This window comes from Mesocricetus auratus, unplaced genomic scaffold (genome assembly GCF_017639785.1).
Source record: "Mesocricetus auratus isolate SY011 unplaced genomic scaffold, BCM_Maur_2.0 Super-Scaffold_100022, whole genome shotgun sequence".
Classification (NCBI taxonomy): Eukaryota; Metazoa; Chordata; class Mammalia; order Rodentia; family Cricetidae; genus Mesocricetus; species Mesocricetus auratus.
In genome coordinates, this window is record NW_024429203.1 from 3,620,371 (window position 1) to 3,635,547 (window position 15,177).

The window sequence follows — 15,177 nt, forward strand, 5'->3', positions numbered from 1 at the left end:
AGAGCCTTGCACCTGGACACCAGCCACACCAGTCTTGGCGATTTTTGGACTTCCAGAACCTTTCCACTCTCATTCTAAAAATAATAGCGGTACCCTCCAAATAACCTCTCTCCAGCTTTGTTGCTATTTTAGGGCACTGATGTCCAGCTTGGAACTGTCAAGTGTCTCTTAGATCAGACAGCCATGTGCAGTTTCACATCTGTGAGGAGGGTTTCCTTGGTAGTAACTGTCCAAATAAGGGGCAGGAGGGGTCTCAGAAGTAAATAGCCATAGTCCCAGTTGCTGTTTAAACGGGGCAGGTGGTGGTGGGAGCTGCAGCCAAGAATTATGAGGTCAAGAAAAAAGATTAAAGGAGAGGCAGAGAGACACAGTTTTGTGGTGGCCGGCTTGCCTAGCCTATGTGAGGCCCCAGAGTCAGTTCCTGCCACCTAAAAAAGACAATAAACAAACGAACAAACAAAAACCCTGAACAACCGAAGGCTCCCATCAGTGTTTACTGCAGACAGGCCTGTTCTCAGGCGAGCCTGATTTCCTTTGGTCGTCTTATGCTGGGAAACACCAGCAGCCTTGTGTGAGCATGCAGATGAGAGTATCGTGACAGGAGCCACGCATGCTCCACAGGCTTGTGTACTCTAACACCAGGAGAAGTCGTTTCCCTCCATGCAGCCAGGGGCATTATTTCCACACCCGGACATTCAGAGGCTGGCTTTGAAAGTGTATCCTCCAGCTGCACCTTGGGCTTAGAGAGATGATGGCTGAGCCCTTTTCTCTGCCATAGTCTTAGGCCCACTGTGCTGAGCATCTCCACTCCCTGATCAAGCTGTTCTCAGTTGCCAGTGGTCTACACGGTCAAATCCTGGTGCTGCCTCAGAAAAACATTGTGGGAGCAGACTCCAGTTTGTTCTTTATCGTCCGCGGAGGACCAGGTCGGCTCATTTGACTACTGTCTCATCGGTTCCTGGCGCACCGCCTCTGGTTAATGCATGGCAGTACTTGGGCATTGCCTTGTGAGGTCTTTAAGTGTGATGCTTTAAAGAATCAGTGCACCTTTTCTTTCTTTGTGCATTCTTACTGTTGGGAATTTAATAATGGATAGGCATCAATTGGGTTTGAGTTTATTTAGTGTTTTTTTTTGTTGTTGTTGTTATTGCTTCAGCACCTAGGCAATTGTTACAAATTAAGTCAAATATATATTTTGATAAACTGGCTTATCCCTATAGAATGCCAGCTTACCCAAGCAGGGCAAGATGCCAGCGTGGAGGCTAGGAGCTTTTAGATACCAAGACATCATTTCAGCAAGATGGTACAAGTGTTAATGTATAGGGACATTCAGCAAAGAAGGAAATATCCCTTTTCCTCTCAGGTGTGAAGCGCTCTGTTCATTCAACTAAGGGGCTTCAGCCTACTCTGAAAATCTAGACAGTTCTTATACCCAAATGTCACGGCACTCTAACATTCAGACCCCAGCTCCTTCCTTTAAAGGAGCCGACATCCTGGCTCCCTGTAAAGTATGTCCAAAATGGGCTGTTATTGCACAGAAGTAATTAGAAGCATCCTGCCTATCTGTTTGCAAGCCAGTGAGAGACAATGCATTGCACTGATATGGAAATTATTAGTCAGCCATGGCCCAGCTCTCAAAGAAGTACTGGAAGATTACTAACAGCCTAGGAGGTTCAACACTGTTCCGTGTGCAGCTGGCCAAACCTTATGGAATAAGTATGTTCTTTGTACGATTCCACGCTGTAGAAATGAGCAAAGGGACGGACGGGGCTGCTAAGAATATAATGATAGCTCGTAAATACCTTAATCAGATTAGTGAATTTTACTACTCTGGGCCTTGAGCTCAACCTTCCAGTGGCTTTCATTTTTCCATCTCCCTTTCCATGATGCAAGTCCTTTGTGTGGCACCCATAATGCCCAGCAGAATGAGTGTCTGCAGTGCACCACCCGAGCCTACGTCCTAGAGAGGGGTTTGTTCTTCTGAGCTCTGAACCTTCCTTTGCCCCTTTGCTTTGACTCAGACGACTGACTTCCCAGACAGTAGAGCTTCCACTCCGGTCTAGCCATCTCAGCTCGAACCACCCCTTTGGGATATTTCCCTGTTACCACCACTGATCGTCTATATAAAAAACAAAAACAAAAAAACATGGAATTTCCTTTGAGTGTCCGTCTTCCTCTGACTTTTGTTTTCTTTCATAAGCCAGAGTGATCAAAGGGTACCACCAGGCCTGCAGCTGGAGGACAGGGCAGGAAGAGGGGCGGCTACTTTTGTCTTTGTGGTTTAGAGACTTAGCACTGGATGATGGAATCTGGCTGAATTGCCCAGGTGGTGTCTGTGTGGCGAAATCAGGCTACTGTTGCCTGCCTGCTGATGACTGGTCTCAGCAGGGTTGCTCACCTTCAACACGCACCTTGTCCCAACTGAGTTCTTAGCCAATAATTTAAATGCAAACTTTTTTTTCTACATCAGCTCTCCCTGAGTTACGTCAGGTCTACCTGAAAGTACCCAGACACGAGGAACATGCTTTTATTATATTTTTGTACAGATGTACACTTGTTGAACTCAGAATATATCCTGGTATTAAACCTGAATGGAAAAATTATCCAGTTTCCTATCTCACTCTGGAATATATACAGACTTTACATCTCCTGCTCTCCTGCCTGAACGGATCTTACTCTCAAAAGGGTAAAAGAATTCACGCAGACATGGAAAAGATAGCACAACAGAAAAAGACATCTGTAGGAGAAAAATTCCCCCCCCATCCCCCACGAAGCTTGGCACTGGTCAGCAATAATCTTTTTTTTTTCTTCCAACATATTTAGGAATATGAATTGGTGAGAAGTCTGAGGGACAATTTATGAGTATATAACACAATTTTTTTCTTTTTTTTTATTTTATTTTCCAGTTTAAATGCAGAAAATAGAAAAGCTGGGTCAGCAATAATCTTAATGCTAGTAACAAAGAAAGATGGGAACCATGTTTTATGAATGAGACGTCATGAGTTTTGAGCAGAGTTTACTCAAGACACAGTGAGTCTACACATCTCCAGGCGTGTGCAGACCACTAGGCCCCTGCAGAGAGGGAACACAGTGACGTGCTTGTTCTCCACCATTGAATTCGCAGGACTAAGTTGCCCAAAGGTTCAGAGTTATTTTATCATTGTCAGTGATGACATTGGACCCCCTTCGGTGTAAATTCCTCACTATTTGTGGTACTTGGAATAGCAGTGCTTGCCTGCTGCCTAAGAAAAAAAATTGCAGTTTGGAAAATTTTGCAATATGGAAAATCCTTGGAATTATGCTCTAAGAGTTGGGCTTGGGATGGAACTGATTTTCTCCCCCTCGTTTTTCTTGCTGAGGAACTGCCCGGCTGCAGGCTTGTGAGGTCAGGTTTCTTCTGCACCTTGGAGAGCATGCTACAAATCATTTTATACTGTGTTTGCCTTCTTTCAAACAGTTATTTCAGTGTCTTAACTGGCATGAAACGCAGAATTTAGTTGGCTTTACAGAGTCAATGCATTAGCATCACAGGGTTGAGCATACAGAGATAGACATGGTATGGTGTAAAATCTATGGCTGTCACGGTTGGCACCACGTCTCACACGGCACCACATGCAAGGTGCGGTGTCCGTGTCCCAGTTCTCTCTTCTCTCCTACTCGGTGCTATCACTGTCCCCTCGTCACCAAATTTCTCCCGAGACACTTTTCCTGTGGCTGCCCTTTATTCTTCCTTTTCCAGATCTATATATTAAATTGCCTCTCTGAGCTCGGCCCTTTCCCCATAACCAAGAAGCTCTCCAACCATTTGCCTTAGATTGAGAATGTTCTATTACTTCAACTTAGTGCAGAGTGGTTTCCTTGGGAGTTTTTGTTTGCTTCTTTGTTTTTGCTTTTTTTCCTTAAGAGTCTCAGTTTTGGGCTGCTGATTTATTTTACCATAGCTCTCCATAAAGTGACTCTACCTTGTGGCATCTGTGTGGCTTTCTCATGGGAAAGCCATTTGACTAGTCTTCTTCCCCTGCGGACGTGTTCAGCCCTAGGGACTTCTGGTTTAGAATCTGTCCTCTGTCTGTCTTTCTCATGTATCATTGTTACCCTGAAGACATTGCCTTGTGGGAATTTCTTATGCCAACAAGACCGATTCTCTTTCATACTAGCTACCTAGCTAACACGCTTCCTTTTTTCCCTCCCTCCCTTCCTCCCTCCCTGCCCCCTCTCTGCCCCCCTCCCTGCCATCCTCATCTCATCTCCAAACTCGATTGGTAGGTAATTCAGGAACAAAGATGATGGATTTTGGAGGACAGTCACTTTCCCTCTTTCCAGAGGCTCAGAACAATGAAATTTGCTTTTATTAGGAGCCCAACAGCCTATGCAGAAGAGAATTAGGAGGGGACAGGGACTCTCCTGTTTAGAAGGCTTGCTCTCAGATTGCTGCTCATAGCAGACAGTGACAGTAATGAAGACGTCCAGGACAGACGTTTACATAAACGTGCTGTCAAGGCTCTGGGGTCCACACTATGGTGGTTCTTCAACAGTCACCCCGGCGCTCAGGCCCTGCTAGAGGTTAGTGAGGTGAAGAGGTGGCAATGTGCACGTAAAAGGGCAAAGCAGAAAACGTCATTTCTTTCTGCCACACCTTCAATGGCTCTCCGCATGGGCTTCTCCTTTCTCTTGGGGGCAGTAGCTTCACCTACAACATCAGATGGGTTTGAGGTGGTTTCTTCTTCACTGTCAAGTCAGACTTATCTGTACTGTGCCAATATAATGGAGCCTGACTCTCCTGCGTGTGTCAAAGTCCGTCACTCAGAGGTATCATTGCCTAGAGATGTTCCTCAAAACCTAGCCTAGCATTTTTGGTAAAAGTTCCATATTTTCATATGAATCTTCGAACACATTCGCAGTTCGACAAAACAAGAAGAAGTGTTCTCTGCTCTGGAGCAAAGACTGTAGATTTTCTTTTTGTTTGGTCCTGTTTTGTGTGTGTGTGTGTGTGTGTGTGTGTGTGTGTGTGAGAGAGAGAGAGAGAGAGAGAGAGAGAGAGAGAGAGAGCAAGGAAGGAAGCAGGGGTTTGATGGTAGATACACAAGAGGGAATTTTGCCCACATCCTAGCAGTCTGCAGTACCTTCTATGCTATTGAAGCTTGTGTGCATCCCAAGGATGGAGGCACTAAAGTAAATGGGCTCTTAAGCATCCCTCTGGGAAATGTCTGTCGGTGGTCTGTGTCTGGGGAGTCACTACACATGGCAAAGATTGGGTGATTCCATGGATCCCAGTGTTGTCTTCTGAAGAACATGGATGTATGTATGTATGAGTGTGTGTATTTAATATTTTCATTATAGCAGGCAGTTCAGAAAAATCTCCCTTGATATTTGAGGGAATAATTACATAGAATATTTGGACAAAGAGATGAAAAAGACATTGGGCAAAGATACAATTTGCCAAACACAACTATTTTAGGAAAAATTAAAAATACCATACTCTAGAGTACTGTAGTGACAGTAATTTTCTATGGATGTCAGACTCCAAGCACAGAAGATATTACAAAGGGAAACCTTATACCATCGATAAATCCTAAGCTGTCTAAATGAAATAGGGTCTTTCATTTATGTAAGATTGAATGTGGAGATTAAAAGGCAGTTGAGTCTGAACAGTAGCTAGGGTTGTTCCCTGAGAGCAGATGACGTATGAACTGGGTAAAGATGCACAAATGTGGGAATTGTTGGGATGATCCTCCTGTCTTCTTGTCCTCTAGGTCTGGAGATATCCTGGGATGGAGACAGTTTTGTGGAGGTCATGGCTGCCCCTCATCTCAAGGGCAAGCTCTGTGGTCTTTGTGGCAACTACAATGGACATAAACGTGATGACTTGATTGGTGGAGATGGAAACTTCAAGTTTGATGTGGATGACTTTGCTGAGTCATGGAGGGTGGAGTCCAATGAATTCTGCAACAGACCACAGAGAAAACCAGTGCCTGAGCTATGTCAAGGCACAGTGAAGGTGAAGCTCCGAGCCCATCGAGAATGCCAGAAACTCAAGTCCTGGGAGTTCCAGATCTGCCACTCAACAGTGGACTATACCACTTTCTACAGGTAAGTTCAATGTGCTGATGCACAGTTTTGGATCATAGATGAAGAGTATGCTTGACCTTGGAGCCAAGTGTATCATGCCTTTTTGTTTTTCTTTTTATTCTTCTCTCATGCAATACTTCCTGACTGAAGTTTTCCCTCCTTCCATTCCTCCCAGTACCTCCACCTCTCCTCTCCCCGTTTCCTTTCAGAAAAGAGCAGGCTTCCCAGGGTTATCAATCATACATGTCAGAACAAAATGCATTAAGACTAGGTAAAAAAAAACCCTCATATCAAGGCTAGATGAGGGAACCCAACAGGAAGAAAGGGGTCCCAAGAACAGGCAAAAAAAAAAAAAAGACAGAGACACCCCATTCATACTGTTAGGATTCCCAAGCTAACAACCACAGCATATTTGCAGAGGACCTACTGCAGATCCATGTGGGCTCCATGATTGCCGCTTCAGTCTCTGTGAGCCCCCATGAGCCCTGCTCAGTTGATTCTGTGGGCTGTTTTTGTAGTGTCCTCTATCCATTTGGCTCCTATAATCCCTCTTCCCCCTCTTCTGCAGGGATCCTGGTGCTCTGCCTAGTGTTTAGCTGTGGGTAAATGTTTAGTTTCTCTGCATATGCTCCTATCAACTGATGGAGGAAGCCTCTCTGATAACAATTGGGCTGGCACTGATCTATGAGTATAGCAGAGTATAATTAGAAATCATTTAATCGTATTTTTGCAGGGGTGGGGAGGGAAGAGTCCTGTTTGGTTCTACTCGAGTCTCTGGGCTATCCAACTTACTGTTCCTGGTCATCTAGGCAGTGTTGGGTATGGGGTCTCTCTTGTGGCATGGGTCTCAAGTTAGATCAGTCATTGGTTGGCCACAATCTCTGGGCCATCATTGCCCCTGCACGTCATGCAGACAAGACAGGTTGTAGGTCTAAGGTGTTGTGACTGGGTTGGTGTCCCTGTCCCACCCCTGGAAGTCTTGCCTGTTTATAGGAGATGACCAGTTCAGGCTCCAGGTCCTCCATTGCTAGGAGTCCTTGCTAGGGCCACCCCAGTAGATTCCTGGAAGTATCCACTGCATTAGGTTCCCACATCCCCCATCCCAGTTGTCTCTCCCCACTCTCCCCCTCCATCACTCCCTCCTGCACCTGATTCCTCAAGTTCCCATCCCTGCTGCCTCCAGTCTCCTTCCCACAAAGATCCATGTGTCCCCCCAGAACCCTCCTTGTTGCTTAGCCTCTCTGAGTCTGTGGGTTGTAGCATGATTATCCCCTTTACTTAACAGTTAATATCCACTTAAAAGTGCATACGTATCATGTTTGTCTTTTGGGGGCTAGGCTGCCTCACTCAGGATGATTTTTTTCTAGTTCCATCCAGTTACCTGCAAGTTTCATGATGTCATTTAGTTTTAAACAGTTGAGTAATATTCCATCGTGTAAATGTACCACATTTCCTTTTTACATTTCTTCAGTGGAGGAACATCTAGGTTGTTTCCAGTTTCTGGCTATTATAAATAAAGCCACTATGAACATAGTCGAGCAAGTGTCCTTGTGGTCGGATGGAGTGTCTTTGGGATATCTAGCCCTCATATCAAGGCTAGATGAGGGAACCCAACAGGAAGAAAGGGGTCCCAAGAACAGGCAAAAAAAAGTCAGAGACACCCCATTCATACTGTTAGGAGTCCCAAGCTGGTGCAGCTGGGTCTTGAGGTAGATGGAATCCCTGTTTTCTGAGGGACTGCCCTATTGATTTCCACAGTGGCTGTACAAGTTTCCACTCCTACCAGCAGTGCAGGATGTTCCCCTTGCTCCAAATCCTGGCCAGCATGAGCTGTCACTTGTGTTCCTGATTGTAGCCATTCTGACAAATCTCAAAGTGATTTTGATTTGCATTTCCCTGATGATTAAGGATGTTGAACATTTAAGTGTTTCTCAACCATTTGAGATTCTTCTTTTAAGAATTCTCTGTTTAGGTCCACACTCCATTTTTTAGTTAGATTGTTTGATTTGCTGATATTTGGTTTCTTTATTTCTATATGTAGTTTGGATAGTAGGCCTCTATTGGATGTGGGGTAAGGCTTTAAATTGTAGTGTAATCACCCCTACTTCTTTTTTTTTTTAAAGATTTATTGTGTATATGGTGTTCTGCCTGCATGTATGCCTGCAGGCCAGAAGAGGGTACCAAATCTTATTACAGATGGTTGTGAGCCACCATGTGGTTGCTGGAAATTGAACTCAGGCCCTCTGGAAGAGCAGCCAGTGCTCTAAACCTCTGAGCCATCTCTCCAGCTCCCTCGTCTTCTTCTTTCTGCTCAGTAACTCATCTTGTCCAGAATTGGTCATTTTTATGAAGTCTTCCAGGCTTGTCTTCTCTGGGCAATTTTGTATGTCTTCAGGTGTTTTGGGAAGCTGTCTCTGAGCTACAGATGTTTTTCTGTAGTTAGCCTCATCTGAAGATTGAAGACTGTCTGAGAGCAAGCCTGTTGGGGACAGGCACTGACTGGAATGGAATCTCGGATCAGTCTGGCTTTTGTTTTATGTTTGAGAGACCTGGATTATCATCCTAGGTCTGAGGAACAATTCACAAGGGCTTCGTGATCTAGTACAGATACAATCTGCACATGGAAAACTAAGGAGCTGGGTGAAAATTCCCTGGAACTATGACACTGCATGTCCTCAGTCAAAGGACAGTAGAAAACAGGTTTGAGGTGGGAGAAAGGAAAGGATCTCATTAAGGTTAGGGATTCTGTCCTTTCTACCCTGTTAACTCGGGGTCACACCCAGAGATACGCTGCAGAGGGTCTTGTCTTTGACTTCCTTGTAACAATGTTGCGTTTGTAAGTTGATGAGTTTGGCCTGTTGCACTTCTGGTGAGTACACAATTCCAGGAGTTCAAGAGCCAAGGCTGCCTATAACTTTAACCACCGTGGGTGTGGGAGGAAACATGAGAGGAACGCAGCCCAAAAGGCCTTGTTTAAGTGATTTGCCTGTGGCTCTTAAAACGAGCGAACTCCTGTGGTCTGCAACCACAGCCGGGTTATTTTTACTCTTTAATTGCCACCACTTTATTTCCCTTAGCTCTCATTAAATGTGATCGTTTTATTTTAATTTGATCTCTGGACATAAAAGATAAAGTTCTGTAAAGACAGCTCAGAATGTGATGGAAAAAGACTGTCCCTGTCATCACAGATCCCCAGGCATGGCTGTGTCTGCCAAACCATTTGGCTTTAGTCATTCGGCTCTTTCAGCCATTTTCCTGTTATAGTTTGAATCCTTTGAGTTCCTTTATGTTTCCCCGTTCTGCCCCTGAGATTGGCTCCGCCTCTTTCCTACCGAGTCCTAATTGGGGATTGTGGATGAGTTCACCACCTGGATGACCCAGAATTATTTCGAATCTTGCTGTCTGGTGGGACTTGGGAGAACATAATAATTAAGAGGGTCTTTATTGTGAACTCCCAGCTTTCAGGACCTCCAGGCTGTCCAGCCTTACTCTACAAGCCTTGCTTCATCTGTCTGTGGAGTTGGGACAATAAGAACTGCTATCCATACTTATTGAGGTTTTGAACCAAAGAGCTGGAGGTTCTGGAATTGTTGGCCGCCACCATTTCCTCTACTATCAATTCGAAGACAAACATGAAAAGGCCTCCTTTGGAAGCACTCCCACTCTAGCTGAAGCCGTATATTGGACTCTTTGCTGAAAATAGGATGGAGTGACTGTACCATTCTTTGGCCTCATCTGCTTATCTCTTCAAAGGATTTCACTGAAAATCAGAGAGCAGGGATATAGAAATTTTTTTCCCTCAAATTGCCATGTCTTTTGTCTCTGGGGATTTAATTATTGCTAACTCCTTTGAGTTAGTTAGGAGAATAACTTGTCTTTGGCACATGTCCCAAGAGCCAATTCAATGCACAAAACCAGAAGGAGTTGAATCTTTCAGTGGTCAGGTGGTTGCCTGCTTCTGCCCTTTAAAAGGTCTGCAGCAGCTGTAGCAGCATGGTGCATAGTGTTTATATCAGGCTTGATGTGGTGAGCCAGGGCAAAGTCGGGCATGCTCTTGAGTCCTTTGAACATGCAGAATAAGGTGGGATGTTGTGGGGAATTGGCTTGTGCTCTGCCTGTCAATGGCATGGCATGGTGTAGAGTGGTCTCGGGTCTTCTTCTCTTTTCTGGAAATGACAGGAACACTTTGGGGGAGAAATCTAGACAATCCTCCAGCCACATACCCTATCACCACTCTGACTCCACAGCAGGAGGATGTGTCCTCCCTCACCCTGAAGAGGGAGGGATGGTATTGGGGAGGTCCTGAGTTTTCCTCCTCTCTTTGAAAAGAACAGAGGTGAAGACTGGTAATATGTAGTGCTCTACAGGTGCCCAATTGCAGGGTTTGGTGGTAGACTTTCTGAAGCAGGGGACTGAGGATTAGCTCTTCACATGTTGACAACAATCTGGAGCCAGTCAGAAGCCTGTCACTTTCCAGCTGTAACCACTGCGAAGCCAACAGAGCTCCGCATACCTCATCTGACACTGGCAAGACCATTGTTCAGAGGAGTGAAGGCACATGGCGGTTTGGTGTTGCAGGCGGCAGACACGTGTCCCCTGATTTTCTTTGGGGACCCTCTTGAGCCCCGCTCAGTTCTTCAGCTCTCTAATCGCTGGCAATCCCTGATCTCATCACAGAGACACAGAGATTTTTAGGTTCTTGCTGACAAAATCTTGAACAATTTGAAAATAAACCATTTGAAAAAGAAACCGTTTGTCTCTCGTGACATTGAAGAAGTGCTAGTCAAGGCCGCAGTGACCCATTGTTGTGTGATGACTTCTGTTCTAGAAGGGATCATAAAAGCAGCAATCACTTGCCATCCCACAGCTTCCAAGTTTGCCTAGTGTGCTTGAAAGCACAGGTAGAGTTTCTGAAATCATCCTGACTAGGTGCTCAGTATCGTGACTGTGATATATTAATTGATTTCTTATAGGACAAGGACCTGTTGCCTTGATTTCAGAGATACCACTAGCATAAATTACGCTGTAGTTTTATTTTTTCTTATCCTCCAAAGAAGTATCTGTCCTTTACTGATGAAGAAGCAAGTTTTGTTTCTCTTTTTCTTACACACACACACACACACACACACACACACACACACACACACACACGTCTATGTATTTGTGACAGGGTGAAGTGTATTTCTCACAGTGTTTCCTCTTCTGAGTGTCCCTAAGTTCATGACACTTTCCACAAAGGCTATTCTATATATGGTAATTTTTTCTATAAAGTCAAAATAAATTTGACTTTTGAATTATTTACTTTTGAAAATAGAATTTGTACTCTATTTCATTCTCGTCCTTTACCTAATTCAGTATCTTTGTCCAAACATTTAAAAATTTATAGAAGAATAAAAGAAAACTGCATAACGTCAATGCTTACTTTTTTATCCTTTAGGAAACTTAAGATTTTGCCAATTTTTGTTTTTATTTATACATCAGTTTGAGTGGGATAACTTGATGTAGAATTTTTGAGATATGATCAAATCCCTTGTGATCACAAAAATTTTCTTTAAATAGCCAGTAGAATATGTTTGGGCATGAAATGATGAAATGATTAGTATCAAATTATGTAAAAATGTTGAGAGTGTTGACATGTGTCTTGAGTCTTCATTTTCCTACTTGCGCTTTCCTTAAATAATAGGCACATGTAATAATGTTTTGCATTATTCTTTACTAGGGTGATCTGAACCATTCTTGCAGTTTGAGGGCTTGTAGCGTTCAGTGAGGTGACAACTGTTGTGGATTGTATTTGGATTCACACATAGGCCTGTCTGTGGAAAGCGGTGAGGCAGCTAGCTCATGTCTTGTCCCTTCACATCTCCCTCAGCCTCATGCTGCTTCTGTTGGGGCCCCAGTTGCCAACTGAGAAGCCCAAGAGGCACGGCACCTCTGCCTCTCACAGCTGCCCTCATGATGTTTAGCAGCCTGTGTCAGCTCCTCTCCCCACCACAACTGAGTTTCCTAGAGACACCCAGCCGAGCAGCCTTGGGGCAGAGGTCAGGACACAGTATGGGCAAATCTGAGGAAAGTCAACGCCCCATAGTGTTGCGTACAGGATTCTGAAGTCAGGGCAGGATCACATTCCAGTACAGAAATTTCAAGATGTGGTCATGAAGTACAGTGGAACCCACACATTTAGAGGCCACCGCATGCCTGCATGGTTCTTAATGGGGCATGGTTCCCAGGGCGCAAGCGTTAAAACAATTATTTAGAATATATTTAATCATGTTTCTCTCCCCACACTCTTCCCAGATCATTCTCACTTCCCTACCATCCAACTTCATGCTTATTTCTCAAAAAAAAATCAAAACAAACAATAAATTTTTTAAATGCTAAAAGAACCCAACTAAAACAATGGTGCTTTCTGTGTTGGCCAATGACTCCTGGGCATAGGGTCCTCCCTTGATTGTGGTTGGTAAACCTAATGACAGTGCACTGGGGAAAACAGATTATTTCTTTCCCAGCAGGCATCACTTGCAAACAGCTTCCTGGTTATGGGTGGGAATCTGTATTTACTTCCCCTTTTCAGTGCTAGGATTTTATCTGGCTTGAACTTATCCAGGAGTTTTTGTGCATGCTACCATCATCTCTGCATTCATGTGTGCATCATTCCTATTGTGTCTGGAAGACACTGCCTCCTAGAGTCAGTCATTAACCACCTCTGGCTTTTACAACCTTTTTACCTCCTCTTCTGCACAGATCCCTGAGTCTTGAGGCAGGGTGGGTTTGATGAAGGCATCCCATTTGGTGCTGAATTTTCAAAGCTTCTGACTCTTTGTGACCTGTTGTGGGTCTCTGTGTTAATTTCCAACTACTACAAGAAGACATTTCTCTGATAAGAGCTGAGTGAGGCTCTGATCATGGGCACAGAATGTCTTAGTCACTCTTCTATTGCTGTGAAGAGACATCATGACCAAGTCAACTCATAAAATAAAGCATTTAATTTGTAGCTTGCTTACAGTTTTAGAGGGTTAATCCATTATCATCATGGTGGAGACCATGATGACATGAAAATAGGCATGATGCTGGAGCCATAACTGAGGGCAGGCAGAAAGTGACACTGAATCTTGCAATGGGCTCTTTAAATTTCAAAGTCCACCCCCAGTGACATACTTCTTCCATGTTAATTCTTCTGCTACTTCTCAAAACAGTTCACTAACTTGGGACTAAACTTGCAAATATATGAGCCTTATGGGGGCCACTCTCATTCAAACTACCACATAGCAGTATGACATTAGGAGTCATTTTGTTGTCATGTTCTTTTTAGCAGAAGAAAAGTAGGCCAATATCTTTTTAGTCTCAGGTTCTTTGGCACTTCATCAGTGTCAGGCATGTGTTCCATCTCATGGAGTGGGCCCTAAGTCCAATTTTTTAAAAAGTCTGTTATTCCCATAACATCTGTGCCACTATTGGACCAGGACATTTTGTAGTCAGGTTGGTGTTGTAGGTTTTGTGGATTGTAGCTGGGTAATTTTGATGATTACTTTTCCCTTCCAGTAGTGTACAGAATCTCTTCCAGCCCCATGTGTGCTAGTTAGCTGGATGAAGCTACTAGTTGGACACTAGCTGGACTTATCCATGTGCAGTGGCATGAGTAAGTGTTGTACACAGCACTTAGGGCCTTATCATTAGGATATGAAGAGCAACAATAGCCTTGGCAGTAGCCTGTGATGTTTGGGTAGTTCCACAGGACCCCTTTGTCTAAGAACTCAACAATATATAAAACATTCCTGGTGCTGGAGGTTTTACTTGATAGTATAAGATGTCTATTTGGGGGCATTGTCTTTTCTATAATATGGTAGCTTCATTTAAATTGCTTCCATATATGTATATAATTTAAAAAGGTTCTACAATAGTAGGTTTCCATATAGTTTTTCTAGAGGCCTTAAGTGTTTGATCCCCCTACCCTACTTTACCCTAATCTCCCTCTCTGATTTAATCTTCTGATTCCTGTTTCCCTTTATCTTTTCATAACACTATATTCTCTTTCTGTTGGTAGATACCTTTCTTCCTACTGGTCCTTTACCATTTGCCCAACCCGTGATCACTTTGATGGTAGCACACATATCAAAAGCTAAAAGTTAGCATCCACGTATAAGAGAACACATTGCACATTTTTCTTATGGGGTCTAGATTACCTCACTCAGAATGACTGTTTGTAGCTCCATCCATTTATCTGTGAATTTCAGTTTTCTTTACATGAATTGTGAATTGTATTCCATTGTGTAAATGTGCCACATTTTCATCATCCATCCATCCATTCATCCATCCATCCATCCATCCACCCATTCATCTGGCGATGGACTTCTAGGCTGTTGCAGATTTCTGACTGTTATGAATAAAGCAGCAACAAACATGGATGAATCCACTGTGTATACAGCCAAGAGTGGTGTAGCTGGATATTGAAGTAAAGTACTGTCCAGTTTTCTGAGGAAGTCCACACTGATTTCCATAGTGGCTATACTGGTTTGCACTTGTATCAACAATGAGTAAGTGTACTGCTCTCCCTGCATCCTCGATAGCATGTGCTGTCATTTGTTTTATTGATCTCAACCATACTGGCTAGGGTAAGTATTTTAATTTCCATTTCCCTGGTGGCTAAGGATGTTGGACATTTCTTTTAAGTGTTTCTCAGTTGTTTGTGTTTAACCTTTTGAGAATTCTCTATTTAGTTCTATACCCCATTTTAAATTGGGTTATTTGTTTCCTCAGTGTTAAGTTTCTTTTTAGTGCTTCATATGTTCTAGGTACTAACCCACCATTAGATGTATAATTGGTAAATGATTTTCCCATTCTGTAGGCTCATGCTTTACTCTAATGACGGTGTTCTTTGCCATAGAAAAGCTTTTCCAAGGGATTCCATTTATTAATTGTTGATCTTAATGCCCATACCTGTTCAGAAAGTCCTTTCCTATACCAATTATTTCAAGCCTATTCCATGCTTTTTCTATCAGATTCAGGGTATCTGGTGTTATGTTCAGGTCCTTGATCCACTTGGAGGTGATTTTTATGCAGCATGATAGATACGACTCTATTTTCATTCTATAAATAGCCCTACAATTTCAG

The 15,177-nt window shown here is 43.6% G+C and overlaps 1 protein-coding gene across 3 annotated transcripts in view; it reads left to right on the plus strand.

Moving 5' to 3' along the window:
* Positions 1–15,177, plus strand: part of Bmper (BMP binding endothelial regulator) — a 251,492-nt gene that overhangs the window by 169,463 nt on the left and 66,852 nt on the right. For 2 of the 3 annotated variants that reach the window (XM_040729927.1, XM_040729928.1), the window contains exon 13: positions 5,754–6,090. In XM_040729927.1, the coding sequence (XP_040585861.1) occupies positions 5,754–6,090 (337 nt within the window). Of the gene's footprint in view, positions 1–5,753; positions 6,091–9,527; positions 11,037–15,177 lie in introns of those variants that run through there. The other variant, XM_040729929.1, reaches the window with a different exon arrangement.